The following is a 22,235-nucleotide window of genomic DNA, read 5'->3' on the forward strand; positions in this document are numbered from 1 at the left end:
ACATGCCTACCTGAACTTGGGCATGCATCATGTAGTGTACCGATGATGAAAATTACAGGCCTCTCTCATCTTTTTAAGTGGGAGAACTTGCACAATTGGTGGCTGACTAAATAATTTTTTGCCCCACTGTATCTTCACATGGCTTCGGTCTTTCCATTATTACAATCCGTGGATCAGACCTCGGGGCCTTTCCGTGTGTGAGTGCATGCATGCGTGCATCTGTCTGTCTGCATGCATGCCCAAGTTCAGGTAGGCATGTGCCAGACAGTGCCATGTGGCCACCTTATGGGAGAGTTCAAAAGTGTGTGTGTGTGTGTGTGTTTGCCCTCATGCCTGTTAAATGAATCCTATGGGGCTGGAGCTGTGGTTGAAGACCGAGATCAGGGTGGTCTGTGTTGTCTGTGTCAGGGAGACCTAGGATGGGATACATTGGGGATCAGGCAGCAGGCTTGTTTCATCTACTGATAATACACACAGATCCTCTAGATCAGGGTGCCTGGCACACTGCCCACACACACACACACACACACACACACACACACACACACACACACACACACACACACACACACACACACACACACACACACACACACACACACACACACAGCTCCCTGGGGTTTTATTGATCCTCAACACTCCCTGCTACTCTCTCTATTTCTCACTGTTTACGCACACCTACTGCTCCCAGACAGGGACAGCATCGCTATCCTTCTAGTTAGTTATGGGTATGAATCTCCGGTCTAGTGGGTGTGTCGTCTCTACTAAGAATGACATTTTAACAAAGTTGGTTTAGAAATCCCTGTTGAATCATTTTCTTTGCCTCTTCAGTTGACTCTTTTGAAATTGAGCGCAATAAGCTAAATGCTACAAAAAAGGCTTAACAGATCATATTTGAGTCATGTCTTTTAAACCATCTACTTAACAAAAACTCTTCTGTACTATGCCAAATATGTGAAGATCAGTTATGACATTGATTTCAATGAAGAAACCCTTTGAAAAGCCTCTGTTTAGGAAAGAGTATTAGTAAGCAGCATGAAAGGCAGCCTGAAGGCAGAAGAAGTACAGATAATTACAGCTTTGAGCAGGGCAGGCTAGGTATGGGAGGGAGGGAGGGAGGGAGGGAGGGAGGGAGGGAGGGAGGGAGGGAGGGAGGGAGGGGGAGGGAGGGAGGGAGGGAGGGAGGGAGGGTCTCAGTCCCCCCTCTATGTAAACTTGACCCCTAGAACAGCCTGAACCCCATGCTCAAGCCTCACAGCTGGAAAGGTAAGTGCCATGCAGAGATGCAAGCTCTGCTGCTTTTGTCAGGGCAGTGAAGGTAGGGAGCTGGAAACTGTCTGACAGTCCTGTCTGACCGACGGCTCTTAATCTCTCCACAAGTGGCCTGTAATGGTCCTGGCGCCTGTCTGTGTTTCATAGAAGACCCAGGGCTTAATGAGACCTCCAACACAAGCCCCCATTCAAGTTCCGATCCAGACGGGAGTTGGCCTCATCAACGTTTCCACTGCTGCTTGACTGTGTCGTCTTTACAGCTCGTTATAGAGGGAGAGTTTGAGTAAAGAAAGAGATTGACACCAACAGATTCCATGCATTTGTGATCTGAGACAGCAGTGAGATACTATTGGACCCCTTGTTGGCAATATTTATCACTTCAAAATATTCTGATATTCATCAAAAGTATATGAAAATTGACCTTGTTCCAAAAAGACTAAAGCATGTCTTCCTTCAGCCGGACAGAAGAGAATGAGATGAAATATTTGTCCAACATGGCTCTGTCCCCCACTGTCAGGACCCCTGTCATTAAAGCAGCATGACATCTGGAGCTCCAGGATGGCTCTCCCGCTCTTCCTCCCCCTCTCCCCCTCTCCTGGTAATGAGGCTTGACAGAGGCGGGGTGGGAAGACAAAGCGGGCTATGCTGATGGGATGGCTGGAGGAGTCCACTACACTGTGTTTAATAACAGGCAGGTTCACCCTGGTGTGCCTCCACATCTGTTCAACACTGTAGCAGGTGGCAAGCAGCCACAGGGGAGCGCTCCTCCTCGCACCAGCCCATGTCCCCCGTTCCTCCGTCAAGCCTGAGGATGGCACTGAGGAGCACAGACACCATATGTAGATATAACAGCACAAACCACAAACACACTCTGAAACAAGTTATGCAATGCACTAAAGACAGAGAGAGAATTGATTGCCAATCACTATAGCACTGCGAAGAAGAAGAAGGTGTAAATGTACCCATAGTGTCAGACATGGAAAAACAACTGCTGGACAGTATCATAGCAGTTTGAACTCTCAGTATGGCGTACTTGTACAGTAGATGGTTGGTCATGTTTTGCTGCTTTCTGAGTGGTTATTGTGAATCATTATTCTTCATTTACTCTCTGGAATGACACAAGGTGGTCTCTGGCTGCACTCTACCAGGCCGATAGAAATACAATACTGGAGGTTATAACAATGACATGAAGATTATTACATTTGCCACAAAGGCCCGGCAGTATCCTGAAATAGAAAGACATCATTTGGACCCATATTGGGTCACAGATTACAGTGTGGGAAGACAAATAGACAGACACAGGTGGGACGGTTCCTTTTATGAGGACATAATATTTCCTCAACTGCGTGATTCTGTATGTGGACAGAAACACCCAGAGAGATGAACAATATAAGCCACCTTTCTGCTCAACTACTACATGTATATTGTCTTGTTCAAAACAATCACCCATTGTAGTGCCAAAAACTATTCTGAATCGTTGTAATGCATTTGGTAGCTTCACCTCTTGCTATCAAGTAAATGTGCTTGTGTACTTCTGTTTGCATTTGTTTCTCAAAACAAAACCCATTCCTGCACTGTGGATGGTAACTGTTCATTTACAGTTACACATCTCTTTCATTGGAGCCTTATGTACAAACCCAGAGACTGGTAATGTAGTTGGTAGTGATATGACATGATTAAGAGAGAACCATTCTAGGCCTACCCTGTGAATACCCCAATGTGTCCCCTCTGTCTGTCTGTAATACACTGTCATGAATAAACCATCTCAGCAGACAGAGAGAGGGGTTTAAGCACTTATTAAAGCACACCAAGATGCGGGGGCCATTTTGCTAGAGGGTCATTATTCCTCATTATGTATCTGAGCTGCTATTCACCAGGAGCCCCTCATTGACAGGGCTACCACACACAGGGCTATCGCAGACAACCCTGAGGCAACGTCTGAGGACAGGAACAAGTACAACAAGTCCCGTTAGGATCTCTGCAGAGTCATCAAAACGAACAAAAGGACAATATAGGAATAAAAAGTGTGGTGATATTACGCAGGCTCCGCCGGCCGTGGCTGTGGCAGCAGTTACTACAGTCCATTACGGAGCCTTGATCTGCCCAACCATACCTCTCTACCAGACGAATTCAACACATTTTATGTATCAACAATATCACCCACCGAACCAGAGGACTGGGTGATCACTGGCAAGGCCACGGGGCCTGACGGTATTTCAGAGCGTGTTCTCAGAGCACACGCAGATCAGATGGCAGGCATATTCACGGTCATTTTCAACATCTCCTTGTCCCAGTCTGTATTCACCATATGTTTTAAGATGACTACCATCATTCCTGTTCCCAATAACTCGAAGGCTTCATGCTACAATGATTACCGCCCTGTAGCACTCACATCTGTAATCATGAAGTGCTTTGAAATGCTGGTTATGGCACACATCAACTCCATTGTTCCAGACACCCTAGACTCACTCCAATTTGCATACAACCCCATAGACGACGCAATCTCAATTGCACTCCACACTGCCCTCACCCACCTAGATAAGAGGAATACCTATGTGAGAATACGGTTCATTGACTACAGCTTAGTGTTCAACACCATTGTCCCCTCAAAATCTGTCACCAAGCTTAGGACCCTAGTACTGAACACCTCCTTTTGCAACTAGATCCTGGACTTCCTCTGCAATGCTCAACACGGGGGCCCCACACGGGTGTGTGCTTAGTCCTCTCCTGTAATGCCTGTTCATCCACGACTGAGTGGCCATGCACGTCTCCAACACCATCATCAAATTTGCTGATAACTTTGATGATATCGTTGCCGGTGATCAGGCCTAAGAAAGCCTACAGGGAGGAGGTCAGTGACTTGGCAGTGTGGTGCCGGGAAAACAACCTCTCCCTCAACATCAGTAAAACCAAGGAGCTGATAGTGGATTACAAGAAACAGGGTGGCGAGCACGCCCCCGTCCACATCAACTGCAGTGGATCGAGACCTTAAAGTTCCTCAGGGTTCAAATCACTAAGGACTTTAAATGGTCCACACATACAGTCGTGAAGAAGGCTCGACAGCGCCTCTTCCCCCTCAGGAAGTTGAAAAATTTGCATGGGCCCCTCAGATCCTCAAAGTTCTACAACTTCACCATTGAGAGCATCTTGACTGGCTTTATCACTGCTTGCTATGGCAACAGCACCGCTCTCGATCGCATGGCGCTACAGAGGGTGGTGAGGACAACCCAGTACATCACTAGGGTCAAGCTCCCTGCCATCCTGGACCTCTATATCAGGCGGTGTGAAAGGAAGGCCCGGAAAATCGTTAGACTCCAGCCACCCAAACCATAGACTGTTCTCTCTGCATGGCAAGTGGTACAGGTGCATCAAGCCTGACACCACCAGGCTCCTGAACATTTTCTATCCCAAAGCTATAAGACTGCTAAATAGCTAACAAAATGACTACAAGGACTATCTGAGTTGACCCTTGTATTTATTTTTTTAAATGTCACTATGCACACTGTCTCTATGCACACAACTCTACACACTCACGCACACTGACACTCCAACACACACATAAAATGCATGCACACACACTCGCATTCAATCATCATATATGCTGCTGCTACTCTCTACTCATAAGTATGTGGACACCCCTTCAAATTAGTGAATTTAGATATTTCAGACACACCCATTGTTGACAGGTGTATAACATAGAACACATAGCCATGCAATCTCTGTAGACAAACAGAATGGCCTTACTATAGAGCTCAGTGACTTTCAATGTGGCACCGTCATAGGATACCACCTTTCCAACAAGTCAGTTCTTCAAGTTTCTGCCCTGCTAGAGCTGCCCCGGTCAACTGTAAGTGCTGTTATTGTTTAGTGGAAACATCTAGGAACAACAACAGCTCAGCTACTAAGTGTTAGGCCCACAGAACGGAACCACTAAAGCGAGTAGCGCATAGAAATCATCTGTCCACGGTTGCAACACTCCGTATCGAGTTCCAAACTGCCGCTGGAAGCAATGTCAGCACAAGAACTGTTCATCAGGAGCTTAATGAAATGGGTTTTCATGGCTGAGCAGCCTCACACAAGTATAGATGACCATACGCAATGCCAAGCATCGGTGGGAGTGGTATAAATCTCGCCGCCATTGGACTCTGGAGCAGTGGAAACGCATTCTCTGGAGCGATGAATCACGCTTCACTATCTGGCAGTCCGATGGACGAGTCTGGGTTTGTCGGATGCCAGGAGAACGCTACCTACCCCAATGCATAGTGCCAACTGTAAAGTTTGGTGGAGGAGTAATATTGGTCTGGGGTTGTTTTTCATGTTTCAGGCTAGGCCCCTTAGTTCCAGTGAAGGGAAATCTTAATGCTACAGCATACAATGATAATCTAGACGATTCTGTGCTTCCGACTTTGTGGTAACAGTTTGGGGAAGGCCCTTTCCTGTTTCAACAAGGTGCACAAGTGCACAAAACAAGGTCCATACAGAAATGATTTGTCAAGATCGGTGTGGAAGAACTTGACTGGCCTGCACAGTGCCCTGACCTCAACCCATTGAACACCTTTGGGAGCAATTGGAATGCCAACTGCAAGCCTGGCCTAATCGCCTAACATCAGTGGCCGACCTCACTAATGCTCTTGTCGCTGACTGGAAGCAAGTCTTTGCAGCAATGTACCAACATCTAGTGGAAAGCCTTCTCAGAAGAGTGGAGGCTGTTATAGCAGCAAAGGGGGGACCAACTCCATATTGATACCCATGATTTTGGAATGAGATGTTCGGCGAACAGATGTCCACATACTTTTGGTCATGTAGTGTATATCCTGATGCCTAGTCACCTTACCCTTAAACATATACAGTGCCTTGCGAAAGTATTCGGCCCCCTTGAACTTTGCCACCTTTTGCCACATTTCAGGCTTCAAACATAAAAATATAAAATTGTATTTTTTTGTGAAGAATCAACAACAAGTGGGACACAATCATGAAGTGGAATGACATTTACTGGATATTTCAAACTTTTAACAAATCAAAAACTGAAAAATTGGGCGTTTTTCAAAATTATTCAGCCCCCTTAAGTTAATACTTTGTAGAGCCACCTTTTGCTGCGATTACAGCTGTAAGTCGCTTGGGGTATGTCTCTATCAGTTTTGCACATCGAGAGACTGAATTTTTTCCCCATTCCTCCTTGCAAAACAGCTCGAGCTCAGTGAGGTTGGATGGAGAGCATTTGTGAACAGCAGTTTTCAGTTCTTTCCACAGATTCTCGATTGGATTCAGGTCTGGACTTTGACTTGGCCATACTAACACCTGAATATGTTTATTTTTGAACCATTCCATTGTAGATTTTGCTTTATGTTTTGGATCATTGTCTTGTTGGAAGACAAATCTCCGTCCCAGTCTCAGGTCTTTTGCAGACTCCATCAGGTTTTCTTCCAGAATGGTCCTGTATTTGGCTCCATCCATCTTCCCATCAATTTTAACCATCTTCCCTGTCCCTGCTGAAGAAACGCAGGCCCAAACCATGATGCTGCCACCACCATGTTTGACAGTGTGGATGATGTGTTCAGGGTGATGAGCTGTGTTGCTTTTATGCCAAACATAATGTTTTGCATTGTTGCCAAAAAGTTCAATTTTGGTTTCATCTGACCAGAGCACCTTCTTCCACATGTTTGGTGTGTCTCCCAGGTGGCTTGTGGCAAACTTTAAACGACACTTTTTATGGATATCTTTAAGAAATGGCTTTCTTCTTGCCACTCTTCCATAAAGGCCAGATTTGTGCAATATACGACTGATTGTTGTCCTATGGACAGAGTCTCCCACCTCATCTGTAGATCTCTGCAGTTCATCCAGAGTGATCATGGGCCTCTTGGCTGCATCTCTGATCAGTCTTCTCCTTGTATGAGCTGAAAGTTTAGAGGGACGGCCAGGTCTTGGTAGATTTGCAGTGGTCTGATACTCCTTCCATTTCAATATTATCGCTTGCACAGTGCTCCTTGGGATGTTTAAAGCTTGGGAAATCTTTTTGTATCCAAATCCGGCTTTAAACTTCTTCACAACAGTATCTCGGACCTGCCTGGTGTGTTCCTTGTTCTTCATGATGCTCTCTGCGCTTTTAACAGACCTCTGAGACTATCACAGTGCAGGTGCATTTATACGGAGACTTGATTACACACAGGTGGATTGTATTTATCATCATTAGTCATTTAGGTCAACATTGGATCATTCAGAGATCCTCACTGAACTTCTGGAGAGAGTTTGCTGCACTGAAAGTAAAGGGGCTGAATAATTTTGCACGCCCAATTTTTCAGTTTTTGATTTGTTAAAAAAGTTTGAAATATCCAATAAATGTCGTTCCACTTCATGATTGTGTCCCACTTGTTGTTGATTCTTCACAAAAAAAACAGTTTTATATCTTTATGTTTGAAGCCTGAAATGTGGCAAAAGGTCGCAAAGTTCAAGGGGGCCGAATACTTTCGCAAGGCACTGTATATCTCTATAACTCCAGTATCCCTGCACATTGTAAGTATGATATTGGAACTGACCCTCATGTTCTTATTTTCATTTATTGTGTGTTTTTGTTCTACCTTTTACTGTGGGGGCCACCTGGGACCCAGAGCTTTAATTCCCTGTGTGGAGATGAGGATGCCCCAGGTGGCTCCTGTAGCCCTGCTGCGATCCCTGCAGGATACGGCTTGATGCCATTAGTCACTGTCGTTTAAACAGACAAGTTTATTTTGATTGGGTATGTTTGTAGTTTGTGTCCTGGCTTTCTGAGATGATTGAGAGAGGAAGGCATGGGTTACACACACAGCAGCTGTTTCTCTGAGTGTACTACTATATCATCTGACATGAAGCCGTCCTGGGTAAAGGATGGTAGAGCTAACAGGAGATACTGCCTGCTGGAGTAAAATATGATCCGCTGTCAGTCCTCACAGGGGGTGTGTGGAGAAATGAGCCTGTGTGTGCTGCTGCTGGGCTGCTGGTGGGATTGGTGACTGTGGGCCAGCAGAGGGAGATAGTGAAGGGTGACAGAGCCCTGGGTCCCAGCCCCACTGCCAGTGATTACTACCCCACTGGGTCAATCCCTCGCTCCCCTTTTGTTTCCATCTCCTGCCTTCACTGTGCAGCAACAGATAGAGGCAGACAGAGTCGGAGACTGCTGTGGTATACTGCCAGCAGACACACTCTACTCCCATCCTCATGTTATCCATGAGGATAACACACAGACTCGACCTCATGGCCAGATGTTCTATCCTGACCAGTGTAAACCAATGTCACACAGCACAGCCTGGTTCAGAGCAATTCTCAGTCATCTCAGTTAAAACCGTTGTTCAAATTGTAAGTAAAAGGTGCTTGTTCCATCAGTGTGGGAAACCAGGAAAGCCCTTCTTGATTAGCACCTTACGTTGAGCTCATTAAGAGGAAAGCAGCAGAATGCCTAAAGGAAGTGATTCTGGGTATTTTATTGATCTACTATGGATAACAGTATATCCCATGCTTATATCAGATTAGGAGAAAGTAATCAGTAGTGTCTTTTTCAGCCTGCCATGCTTATTAGCGGAATTAGTTTCTTTCTATTTGTTCTGTAATCCTCTGTAAACCTGCCTGCTGCAGTAAATAAAGACTGCTGAGTTTTTAACTCAGAAATGTAAAGACTTTCCCCACAGTCAGTCAAAAGAATAAAACCCACACAAGCCACACACACTCAGAATGAGACCATGAACAAGCTCACCAAGCCGTACTGCTTTTTTGTTGAACATTTTTAAACGTGAAATGAAAGAAGGGATTAACTGTAGTTGGGAACTGAATTAACCCACATTGAGAAAACACTTCCACTGCCACTCAAGCAGCTATAGGCCCCCTGAAACTAAGCCGTCAAGCCTCCCTCCACTCTCTCTATCACGTCAGCCCTTCCTCTCTCTGTTCAAATAAATTCAGACTTTGAAGAATTTTCTTAAGAGGTGTATTGAACCATAAAGAGAGACTTTAGAGAGAGAAGTGAGCGCCACTCATGGTCCCTTCTGAACAAGTGTCTATATAAACAGAGGTTCCCAGGGCTCTCCTGCCTACCCACTGTTGAAAGGTACCGTCTTTACCTGGCCATTTCCACTCCATTCACCTCACTGGCTGCATCGCCTAAAGGAAAATAAACACTCCTTCTTTAATTATGTACTCTTCTTTAATTAAGAAAGATTAGTTGGATCATGAACAACTATATAAGAGACCAGTCTAACATGTTGCATTGTATGCCTTGGCTCAAATCTGTAGTTTCCGTAAAGCCTTTCCAATATAATATTTTCATCAATTAAACTCAAAGTTCTACACCTCCACTTGGTGCTGTTGACGTTTCTTCTACATGACTTGAGTTCTCTTAAGGCAGCCCACAGCTACAGTATTTGGCTAGAATGAAAGTTACTTTTGTCACAAATTGACAGATACGCCTATTTGGCAGCAGGTCAGCAATCAGGGAGAGGCTGATACACACACACACACACACACTACACACACACCTGCTGCCTTCATGCTAAAGTCTCAATCTGGATTTATTTGCATTCCATGGTTGTTTGGGGGTGAGTAAGGTTAAGGGAGGGTGGCTGGGCTGTTAATTTGTGTTCCTCATTACCTCCAGGACGAGACACAGACAGACATCTCTATCACATGTCTGAGGTCCAACATTCATCTCATTTTATGGCCAATGATAAAATCCAGAACATTTAGTCTGCTGTGTCATGCCATCTCGGACTCCTTTCAAATGGTGTATTATTATGCGGAATGCTCCAGCTCTCCTGGAGGGGCCTGGCTTTGTCTCCGGGTCGCTGCCTTCAAGGACAACTGGGATTACAGGGCAAACAGGCCTGTCTGGGAAAGGGACGGCCACACAGACAAGACTCTGCTAACCCAGAGAAATGAACAGAGAGAGACAGAAAGCGGTGACAGCGGAACTTTGTTTTGACTTTTTTGTTTATAGCCTGTGTGTGTTTGCCAAACGTCTCCAAAGCCTCTCAGCACTCGTCCTCACATTAATATGTTTTTATTATTTCAATTTCGTAATGATTCGGCACATCTCTTCTCATTCCATTTTCTCTCAATTATTAATTGCAAATTGTAAATGGAAGTTATTACTTTTGGCCAAATTGTGACTTTGGAGAATTGGAAATTGAACTCATTTGAGATGATACAATTATCCTCTAGGCTGGGATTAGCGTTAATCCTCTCTGGTTATTAGTGAGCACATAACCTCTTCAAAGTTGAAGTGCACAATGTCCCCTCCCCCTCCTTACACACATACACACACACACAGCTCAGTGCTCTGTGGTGATGTCTTAGCATGGAGCACATTCTAAGTATTACCACAGAGCACTTGGCAATTTACCATAGAAAGTTGGCAAATTTGGCTATTATAATAGGTATTAGATACAAGCACAACCAGACTGGAATCAGAATCCAGGATGGCACACATAATTAAGTCACAGGGACAGGGTTGACATTGCTGCTGTCCCTGTTCTACAGCATCCCAGTTAAGCCTGAACTTTTGCTGTCAATTAGAATGAGACAAATATGGCAAGAGGAAACAGTTTCAACCAATTCTACGCTTTTCAGAAAATGAATCCAGAGAGAGAGAGAACATGGCTAATGAGCTCCAGAGGTATACACCTGGACTTCAGTCTTCTCAGTGAGCCCACAGTGGCTATCTTGGCCCTGGCCTGTGTTTGTGGAGAGCACGCAGGGGGAGAGGAGAGTGTGGCCAGCCACTGAAACGAGAAGAGCCCCCGGGCTCAGATCCTATCAAAGCTCTCACACGTCCAGGAATCACAAGCAAACAAATTCCAAATGCTGTGGAATTTGAGAGTGGAACTGGCGAAGGCTCTGGGAGAGGCCTGATAAGCCGAGAAGAGAGGCAGGCTGCTGACCCAGGGTGCTGTGCAGCACTGCTAGCAGGAGGACAACCCATCTCGTGTGGTGCTGTCTTTTCTTCCTGACATCTTAATGAAGCTCACTCCTGTTTTGTTGTCTTGGCTGTTCTTGGGGGGTTAGGGTTTGGTATAGGATTTTTGCTCTGGTGAACAGGTAGGCTACACACTTCTCAGTGCTTTTTCTTTGTCATGTTTTGTCACGTAAAAACTACACGTTTTAATGAAATAATATTGTCCTATACTGTTTTGACTATTACGTAACCACCTAAACAATGCATGTATAACAAACGGTAAATCCCTAATGAGATACAATGACACATCCTCTTCATTATAAGGATTGAGAAGGCAGAGGGGATTGACTTTAGTGGCTCATCCCAATTTAACTAGCTTCTTCTGTGTGACACTGCAGACCGGCCTGCTGCTCAAAATAATCTCCCCAGGTTAACACACTGCAGCAGCCTGGCATAGCAGCTAATTTCTGAGTGGAGGTCAGGTTCTTCTTCTTGATTAATTAAAGAGAGGCTCTGTCCTAATTAACGTCCTATGCTGCTTGGTCATGCTGTGACCCTGTCAAACAGACTGAGGCAGTAATACATTATCACACGCAACTGTCAAACCGGAATACTCTCCTCCTGGATTTTTGTGGAAATCCACAGACACAGATCCAGTGATCTGATGGTGTAATCATCTACAATATGATGATATCAGGGCTTATGTAGCATGAGGAGGGATTTTACATCATCTTGGGGATGTACTGTATCCATCTACTTACAATAAACCCCAGCTTGTGAACATGAGAGATGGGGGAAGCAATAGAGAGAGATTAATAGTGTAATTTAAGTATGTCTCATCCCCTCATTTACTCTCTGTGTGTGTGTTACAACAGTGTGCTGTGTACAAGCAAACTGTCATTTAGCCACTGAAAAAAGAAATACTTTTCAAAGTCAAATCCAGACACCTAACGCTGTTCTTCTATAGTTAACCATATCCTGTCTCATCTGTGTTTGCAGGTGAATGGGAAGGACCTGTCCAAGGCCACCCATGACCAGGCAGTGGAGGTCTTCCGCACGGCCAAGGAGCCCATCATGGTCCATGTGCTTCGCCGGGCCCCCCGCCCCAAACCCTCCATCCCTGCCTCAGACACCGAGGTGGTAGACATCAGCACCCAGACAGACATCACCTTTGAACACATCATGGCCCTCACCAAGCTACCTGCCACCACCCCCACCGTGGCTGTGCTGGAGCAATACCTAATGCCTGAGGAGTGAGTTACAGTACACTGTCCTATCTGCTGGGAAAGAGTTAAGGGGAGGGATGGGGTTAAAAGACAAGATGATTCCTATCTTTATTTTTTTGTCCATTCATGGTCAATGATTGGAAAAGGACTTGATAGGCAAAATAATGTTGTTGAAAACTTACCCGGTCAGTAAAGAAAAGGCTCAGGTAAAGGAAAAATATTTGGATACAGTGTCACTTCCATTAAAACAGAACCTTCTAACTGAAGTTCATGTGAATGTTACAGCTGTCACTTAGTGACATATCAGGTCCTGGGACACATGCTTAAATGAAGATGGCCTTGTTAATTTGTGTTAGCATATTGAATTACTACCTGTCTGTCGTCCACTAGCTGTGTGTCTGTGTGGCCCAGAGCTCACAGTCTATGTGTGGCCCAGAGCTCACAGTCTATGTGTGGCCCGGAGCTCACAGTCTATGTGTGGCCCGGAGCTCACAGTCTATGTGTGGCCCAGAGCTCACAGTCTATGTGTGGCCCAGAGCTCACAGTCTATGTGTGGCCCAGAGCTCACAGTCTATGTGTGGCCCAGAGCTCACAGTCTATGTGTGGCCCGGAGCTCACAGTCTATATGAGGTCCGGAGCTCACAGTCTATATGTGGTCCGGAGCTCACAGTCTATATGTGGTCCGGAGCTCACAGTCTATGTGTGGCCCGGAGCTCACAGTCTATGTGTGGCCGGAGCTCACAGTCTATGCGTGGTCCGGAGCTCAGTCTATGCGTGGCCCAGAGCTCACAGTCTATGCGTGGCCCAGAGCTCACAGTCTATGCGTGGCCCAGAGCTCACAGTCTATGCGTGGCCCAGAGCTCACAGTCTATGCGTGGCCCAGAGCTCACAGTCTAGGTGTGGCCCAGAGCTCACAGTCTACGTGTGGCCTGGAGCTGTGGCCCAGAGCTCACAGTCTATGCGTGACCCAGAGCTCACAGTCTATGGTGTGGCCCAGAGCTCACAGTCTACGTGTGGCCTGGAGCTGTGGCCCAGAGCTCACAGTCTATGCGTGACCCAGAGCTCACAGTTTATGCGTGGCCCAGAGCTCACAGTCTATGTGTGTAACTCATTATCGGTAGGAACAGCTGCTCTTTAATCGTCAATCATGATTATTTTAATTGATTTTAGTCAAATTAAAAACAGAACATTTTAATTTCTGATTAACCTCAGGCCAAAGACACTTCTTAAAACTTGATTTAAGATTCCACTCTTACAAAATAATGTGGGCAGTTGTTTTCCATTCTCAAGTAATTTCAAATTTAGCAATGTAATAAGATCTAACTGAAACACTGTAGTAACAGATTAATAATGACAAGCCTTGTAATCTGTAAGAACAATAGTGTTATTAGTTTCTGTAGGTCGGTCTATTTCCTATATAACTATCTTTATTGTGTTGAATTACTTTCATAGGCATTCCCCTGGGCATGAGTACTTTGACCCCAATGATTTCCTGGAGGGCATGCAGCAGGAGATGGATCGAGAGGAGCTGGAATATGAGGTAACAGACAGACGACTACCTTCTCTTTTTCTCCCTCTCACCATATACCTTTCTCCTCCTCTCTACCCATCTCACCCTCTCATCTTCTCCCCCTCTCTTCTTCTCACCCTCTCCTCCTCTCTACCCATCTCACCCTCTCATCTTCTCCCCCTCTCTTCTTCTCCCCCTCTCCTCCTCTCTACCCATCTCAACCTCTTCTTCTCACCCTCTCCTCCTCTCATCTTCTCCCACTCTCTTCTTCTCCCCCTCTCCTCCTCTTCTTCTCACCCTCTCCTCCTCTCTACCCATCTCACCCTCTTCTTCTCACCCTCTCCTCCTCTCTACCCATCTCACCCTCTCCCCTCTCTTCTTCTCCCCCTCTCCTCCTCTCTACCCATCTCACCCTCTTCTTCTCACCCTCTCCTCCTCTCTACCCATCTCACCCTCTCCCCCTCTCTTCTTCTCCCCCTCTCCTCCTCTCTACCCATCTCACCCTCTTCTTCTCACCCTCTCCTCCTCTCTACCCATCTCACCCTCTCATCTTCTCCCCCTCTCTTCTTCTCCCCTCTCCTCCTCTCTACCCATCTCACCCTCTTCTTCTCACCCTCTCCTCCTCTCTACCCATCTCACCCTCTCATCTTCTCCCACTCTCTTCTTCTTCCCCTCTCCTCCTCTTCTTCTCCCCCTCTCCTCCTCTCTACCCATCTCACCCTCTTCTTCTCACCCTCTCCTCCTCTCTACTCATCTCACCCCCTCTTCTTCTCCTTCTGTCTCCCCCTCTCCACCCCTTCTCTCCCTCTCATCTTCTCAATGAAGATAAAGTTGAAGTCAGAGGTTTACATACACTTAGGTTGGAGTCATTAAAACTTGTTTATTAACCAATCCAGAAATTTCTTGTTAACAAACTATAGTTTTGGCAAGTTGGTTTGGACATCTACTTTGTGCATGACACAAGTCATTTTTCCAACAATTGTTTACAGACAGATTGTTTCACTTATAATTCACTGTATCACAATTCCAATTGGTCAGAAGTTTAATTCCAGAAAATTATGTCATGGCTTTAGAAGCTTCTGATAGGCTAATTTGCATCATTTGAGTCAATTGGAGGTGTACCTGTGGATGTATTTCAAGGCCTACCTTCAAACTCAGTGTGTCTTTGTTTGACATCATGGGACAATCAAAAGAAAATCGGCCAAGACCTCAGAAAAAAATTGTAGAACTCCACAAGTCTGGTTCATCCTTGGCAGCAATTTCCAAACGCCTGAAGGTACCACGTTCATCTGTACAAACAATGGTACGCAAGTATAAACACCATGGGACCACGCAGCCGTCATACCGCTCTGGAAGGAGATGCATTCTGTAAAACGAGTCCTATATCGACATAACCTGAAAGGCCGCTCAGCAAGGAAGAAGCCACTGCCCCAAAACCGTCATAAAAAGCCAGACTACAGGTTGTAACTGCACATGGGGACAAAGATCATACTTTTTGGAGAAATGTCCTCTGGTCTGATGAAACAAAAATAGAACTGTTTGGCCATAATGACCACCGTTATGTTTTGGGGAAAAGGGGGAGGCTTGCAAGCCGAAGAACACCATCCCAACTGTGAAGCACGGGGGTGGCAGCATCATGTTGTGGGGGTGCTTTGCTGCAGGAGGGACAGGTGCACTTCACAAAATAGATGGCATCATGAGAGAGGGAAATTATGTGGATTTATTGAAGCAACATCTCAAAACATTGATATTTTGGGTCCATGGCCAGGAAACTCCCCAGAACTTAATCCCATTGAGAAGTTGTGGTCAATCCTCAAGAGGCGGGTGGAAAAACAAAATCCCACAAATTCTGACAAACTCCAACCATTGGTTATGCAAGAGTGGGCTGCCATCAGTCAGGATGTGGCCCAGCATGCCAGGGCGGATTGCAGAGGTCTTGAAAAAGAAGGGTGAACACTGCAAATATTGACCCTTTGCATCAACTTCATGTAATTGTCAATAAAAGCCTTTGACACTTATGAAATGCTTGTAATTATACTTCAGTATTTCATAGTAACATCTGACAAAAATAGGCCTCCCGGGTGGCGCAGTGGTTAAGGGTGCTGTACTGCAGCGCCAGCTGTGCCATCAGAGTCCCTGGGTTCGCGCCCAGGCTCTGACGTAACCGGGAGGTCCGTGGGGCTACGCACAATTGGCCTAGCGTTGTCCGGGTTGGGGAGGGCTTGGTCGTTAGGGATGTCCTTGTCTCATCGCGCATATACATATACATTTGAGATGGGTAATGTAGGGTATGTAAACATTATATTAAGTAGCATTGGTTAAAGTGGCTAGTGATATATTTTTACATCAATTTCCATTATTAAAGTGGCTGGAGTTGAGTCAGTGTGTTTGCAGCAGCCACTCAATGTTAGTGGTGTCTGTTTAACAGTCTGATGGCCTTGAGATAGAAGCTGTTTTTCAGTCTCTCGGTCCCTGCTTTGATGCATCTGTACTGACCTCGCCTTCTGGATGATAGCGGGGTGAACAGGCAGTGGCTCGGGTGGTTGTTGTCCTTGATGATCTTTATGGCCTTCCTGTGACATCGGGTGGTGTAGGTGTCCTGGGGGGCAGGTAGTTTGCCCCCGGTGATGCGTTGTGCAGACCTCACTACCCTCTGGAGAGCCTTACGGTTGTGGGCGGAGCAGTTGCCGTACCAGGCGGTGATACAGCCCGACAGGATGCTCTCGATTGTGCATCTGTAGAAGTTTGTGAGTGCTTTTGGTGACAAGCCAAATTTCTTCAGCCTCCTGAGGTTGAAGAGGCGCTGCTGCGCCTTCTTCACGACGCTGTCTGTGTGGGTGGACCAATTCAGTTTGTCCGTGATGTGTACGCCGAGGAACTTAAAACCGTGAAGCAGCAAACTTTGTGGAAATTAATATTTGTGTAATTCTCAAAACTTTTGGCCACGACTGTACACAGCCCATCTGTAAATAGTACACCCAACTACATCATCCCCAAATTGTTATTTTTTTTTTGCTCTTTTGTACCCCAGTATCTTTACTTGCACATCATCATCTGCACATCTATCACTCCAGTGTTAATGCTAAATTGTAATTATTTCGCTACTATGGCCTATTTTTTATCTCCGTAATCTTACTACATTTGCACACACTGTACATAGATTTTTCTGTTATGTTATTGACTGTACATTTGTTTATTCCATGTGTAACTCTGTGTTGTTGAATGTGTCGAACTGCTTTGCTTTATCTTGGCCAGGTCGCAGTTGTAAATGAGGACTTGTTCTCAACTTGCCTACCTGGTTAAATAAAGGTGAAATAACAAAATAAAAAATTAAATAACTAATGCCCATTCTCCCAATATATCACTGTTTTTGATGACCTGTGCCCATTCTAGTCCCGTAATGACACTTGAGTATGTAGGCCAGACAGGAATCGAGTGACTTGTTTGCTCCATAGTACAGCAGATGTGAAATGGTGACATCATTACTAATTTTGTGACAATGCCTAATGTTCCTTTGCATTGGAGGGGGGCGCTCAAAAAGGCTTATGCACTGAGGAGAATTACTGTAGATGGCACTGATAATAGGAACCAGAGTGATTTACAATGGTGGGATGAAGACTCCAAGGTCTCTGGGTGCTCCTCCTCTGACCACTGCTTCCCCTTCTCTCGTCCCCATCGGTGTAGAACATTAATAACCTATCACCACATGAAGCCAGAGAGCGGAGAGAGAGGTGAAGTTCATGCTGTCCAAGCCAAGGACAGATGCACAGCAGACAGACCTGCTCTGACCCTGTCATAGACGCAAAGTCTATCTGGTGAAGCCTTCCAGCTCAGAGCCACTGATCTCAATGCTGTGGACAATGACAAAGGATCCAGTGGACTACCTCTGTTGGACCTTAGTTTAGTCCATAGCGGATATTCTCCCTGTCTTCCTTTCTTCTGCAGTACTATAAGATGCGTTGGTTGATACTCTGAGTTGTTATGAAGGGTCTCTGTCTCAGTCCCCTCTGCCCTGGTATTTATAGGTCCTTTCACTGGAATGCTGGTGCTAAAACATTTGCATAATGATGTTATGCTACATTTAAACGGCTTATGATGTAGTTCCACAACAGAGGTGTGAATGAGGTCTGGCCATCAGTTCAGATGAAAGGTCATTTTAAAGGGATATTGTACTGTAACAGGAAAATAATACACTTTACTCTTTGTTTGTGTGTTTATGGAAATCCTTCAATTGTTTTGTTTAAACCCCGTCTGAAACCACAGAGTATTCTGCATGTTCTGTTTTGGAGATTAGGGGGGGATTTCAATAGTCAGCTGCCGTGGTAGAGAACAGTTGCGTTGGGCGCTTAACCCTCTCTACCCCCCTGACCCAGAGGCATAGGACAGCTAGTATCAGGGTCTGTATCTCACAGATTACAGGTGTTGACTAGTGACAAATGGGATACTGCTCAGCTGCAAACCAGTGGATCATCGTTCATCCTGTCACTGTCTCCAAGAGATACAGGGCATCGTCTTGAAGGAGCCATTATTGTGATGAATGGATCATTGTGTGTTCATGGACCTATGTTGAACTCAATATACTGCTGGGTGTATAATAAAACAACAGCAACCATGGAACTCCACTCCACACATTGAGAGAGAGATCTGTGATTTAAATGTTTTTGTTTTTGCCTTGTTGCAGGAAGTGGATTTGTACAGAACCAACATCCAGGACAAGCTTGGTTTGACTGTCTGCTACAGGACTGATGATGAGGACGAGACTGGGATCTATGTCAGTGAGGTATGTAGCACATCTGCAGGCATGGCCAGATACAGACATAATTTTTGAAAGAAAAAAGACCTTTCCCCTTGGTTCCCCCTCCCTGGTATACTGTTGTCACGGTTAGGATGTAAAGAAGAAGCAGGAATAATGGGTGGTGGTTGGATAGAACTTCATGTATCATCATATGGTCACTAAAGTAACAGACAGTACACCTCTGAATTAAGAATATATATCAAAACCTGCAGATAAGAACTGTATTTTCTTTATGCTGTGTCTTTCCTCTGTGACTGAAAGTCTGCTTGAAATGAAAACATGCTCTGCGTTATTTCTTTAGATTGACCCAAACAGCATCGCTGCAAAGGATGGCAGGATCAGAGAGGGAGATAGAATTATCCAGGTAAGGATGAACATTCTCAATACTTACAAGGAACTTTATAATAATATATTGTGCATGACCATTTCACAGCCCAGCTCTGATTCCATTCCTCTACTTCTCCATTTAGATCAATGGAATTGAGATCCAGAACCGAGAGGATGCTGTGGCTTTGTTGACCAGTGAGGAGAATCAGAATGTGTGCCTACTGGTAGCCAGACCAGAGATCCAGGTAATCTCACCACCCACCTCCTAGACCCCTCTCTAGTACTAGGCATGTATAAACTCTATGAATTAGTATGTTTCCTGAGTTGTACTGTAGCCTTAATTGGAAGAGACTAACATCCTCCTCCCTCTCCCTCCTGTCCCCTGTGTCCTAGCTGGATGAGGGTTGGATGGATGACGACAGGAATGACTTCCTGGATGACCTCCACATGGACATGCTGGAGCAGCAGCACCACCAGGCCATGCAGTTCACCGCCAGCATGCTGCAGCAGGTACGGTACAGCAGCCAGCATAGAGCCCCTCAGCACTGTAGACACACACAGTACACACAGCGTGAGTCAACAAGATGGCTCGATCAATCATAGATTCACATATGCTCACCTGCATGTTGCTGAAGATGAGCCAATTCCATACAGGGTAACATATGCTCAGTTGCCATAATGGCCCACAGTACTCTACATACTGAAATGTAGTAGCAGTGATGTGGGTAGGTTCACATAGTCCATGATAAGTACAGAGAACTAATAATGTGTGTTAAAAAGGTGATTAAATTATTAATCCTATTGTCTGGTGTTGCAGAAGAAGCATGAGGAGGATGGTGGAACAACGGACACAGCCACGCTGTTGTCCAACCACCACGAGAAGGATAGTGGGGTTGGCCGCACCGACGAGAGCACGCGCACCGACGAGAGCACACGCAACGACGAGAGCTCTGAGCAGGAGAACCTGGGGGATGACCAGACTACAGCCTCCAACACACTGGGCAGCTGCAGCCACAGGAAGCTGACCTACAGCCAGGACACCGTGGGCAGCACTGAACTGCCTTTCAGCAATGAGTCCTTCATCTCTGCAGACTACGACCATGCTGACTTCCTGGGTATCCCTGCCGATGAGTGTGAGCGCTTCCGAGAGCTCCTGGAGCTGAAGTGCCAGGTGAGGAGCGTGGGGGGCCCCCATGGCCTGTACTGCCAGAGTGCAAGGGCCGGACGGGCCGAAGAGGGGGTGGACAAGGAGCTGGAGCTGCTGAACGAGGAGCTGCACAGCATTGAGCTTGAATGCCTCAACATCGTCCGGGCCCACAAGATGCAGCAGCTAAGGGAGCAGTACCGCGAGTCGTGGATGCTGCACAACAGCGGCTTCCGCAACTACAACACCAGCATCGATGCGCGCCGCCACGAGCTCTCTGACATTAACGAACTGCCCGAGAAGTCGGACAAGGACAGCTCCAGCGCCTACAACACTGGAGAGAGCTGCCGCAGCACCCCCCTCACCCTGGAGCTGTCCCCAGACAACTCCCTCCGAAGGGGGGAAGAGAACCAGGGCGAGGCCGGGGCCTACAGCAGCGCAGGGCTCAACAACAGGATCCTCAAGCCCCTGCTGTCTCCTGTCCTAGAGGCCGATGGCCCCAGCAGAATCAGGCCCTCCTCCTCTAAGGAGTCTGAGTGTGACCTGCAGGCGGAGGAGAAGGAGCGTAAGCTGGGAGAGTCTACTCACAAGCTGGCCCAGCCCCGCTCCCTGTACAAACACGCCCACATCCCGGCCCATGCCCAGCACTACCAGAGCTACATGCAGCTGATCCAGCAGAAGTCTGCCGTGGAGTATGCCCAGAGCCAAATGAGCCTGGTCAGTCTGGTCAGCCGCGGTGACCCTGTGACCCCCAGAGACATGCTGGAGCCCAAGAAGGAGTGGAAGGTGAAGATCCGCAGCGATGGCACGCGCTACATCACCAAGAGGCCCATCAGGGACAAGCTGCTGAAGGAGCGCGCCCTGCGTATCCGCGAGGAGCGCAGCGGCATGACCACAGACGACGACGCTATCAGCGAGCTGAAGATCGGGCGGTACTGGAGCAAGGAGGAGAGGAAGCAGCACGCGGTGCGCGCCAAGGAGCAGAAACAGCGCCGCGAGTTCATGAAGCAGAGCCGCGCCGACTGCCTGAAGGAACAGGCCAGCCTGGATGACGACAAGAAGGAGCCCAATATCATTGAGCTGAGCCACAAAAAGATGATGAAAAAGAGGAACAAGAAAATCTTTGACAATTGGATGACTATCCAGGAACTTTTGACCCACGGTGCTAAGTCGCCTGACGGCACGCGAGTGTACAACTCCCTCCTGTCTGTCACCACAGTGTAGGAGGCAGACAGGACAGGCCAGGCCTGGGGTGTAATGTACTGTAAATAGGACACTACCGATTGGGGTACAGATTTCTGCCTCGTTCAATGTGGCAACATTTTGTAAATATTAAACAGGTAAAGCCTTTCTGAAGGACCTTTTGGCCCCTGCGGGCGGTTGAGAGATACTTTACAAAGTGTTCCATGGACTTTGAAGATGATTATTGTCAGGATAATACTGTTTTCAAATGCTTTCAATAACTTTCCCACTGGGCACATTTCCAACTGGACATTTTGGCTCAACGTAATTTCATTGAAATGATGTGGAAACGACGTTGACTCAACCAGTGTGTGCCCAGTGAGTTTCTACCTTTGTTCTGTGTGTCAAGACCGTTTGTCATAAGTAAAGAGCAGCCAACATTTACACATTGTTTTGTTTTATTACGTTTTTAACAAGTATCTCTTATCAGTATTTTACTGTTATACACTATACAGTGCCTTCGGGAAAGTATTTAGACCCATTGACATTTTGTTACGTTACAGCCTTATTCTAAAATGTATTAAATCATTTTTCCCTCATCAATCTACACCCCATAACGACACAGCAAAAACAGGTGTTTAGAAATGTTTGCTAATTTATAAAATAAAAAAACAGAAATATCACATTTACATAAGTATTCAGACCCTGTACTCAGTACTTTGTTGAAGCACCTTTGGGAGTGATTACAGCCTTGAGTGTTCTTGGATATGATGGGGCGGCAGGGTAGCCTAGTGGTTAGAGCGTTGGACTAGTAACCGGAAGCTTGCAAGCTCAAACCCCCGAGCTGACAAGGTACAAATCTG

At 46.3% G+C, this 22,235-nt stretch overlaps 1 protein-coding gene across 2 annotated transcripts in view; it reads left to right on the forward strand.

Annotated features, from left to right (window-relative positions):
* Nucleotides 1-21,816, forward strand: part of LOC112220346 (E3 ubiquitin-protein ligase PDZRN3-B-like) — a 142,697-nt gene extending 120,881 nt beyond the window's left edge. For both annotated transcript variants that reach the window (XM_042331478.1, XM_042331480.1), the window contains 7 exons: nucleotides 12,188-12,441; nucleotides 13,867-13,954; nucleotides 18,606-18,704; nucleotides 19,021-19,083; nucleotides 19,190-19,291; nucleotides 19,440-19,556; nucleotides 19,864-21,816. In XM_042331478.1, the coding sequence (XP_042187412.1) occupies nucleotides 12,188-12,441; nucleotides 13,867-13,954; nucleotides 18,606-18,704; nucleotides 19,021-19,083; nucleotides 19,190-19,291; nucleotides 19,440-19,556; nucleotides 19,864-21,414 (2,274 nt within the window). In that variant the 3' untranslated portion in view covers nucleotides 21,415-21,816. The remainder of the gene's footprint in view (nucleotides 1-12,187; nucleotides 12,442-13,866; nucleotides 13,955-18,605; nucleotides 18,705-19,020; nucleotides 19,084-19,189; nucleotides 19,292-19,439; nucleotides 19,557-19,863) is intronic.
* The last annotated feature ends 419 nt before the right edge of the window (nucleotides 21,817-22,235 follow it).

The sequence above is a fragment of the Oncorhynchus tshawytscha genome, linkage group LG02, assembly GCF_018296145.1.
Source record: "Oncorhynchus tshawytscha isolate Ot180627B linkage group LG02, Otsh_v2.0, whole genome shotgun sequence".
In the NCBI taxonomy this organism is placed as follows: domain Eukaryota; kingdom Metazoa; phylum Chordata; class Actinopteri; order Salmoniformes; family Salmonidae; genus Oncorhynchus; species Oncorhynchus tshawytscha.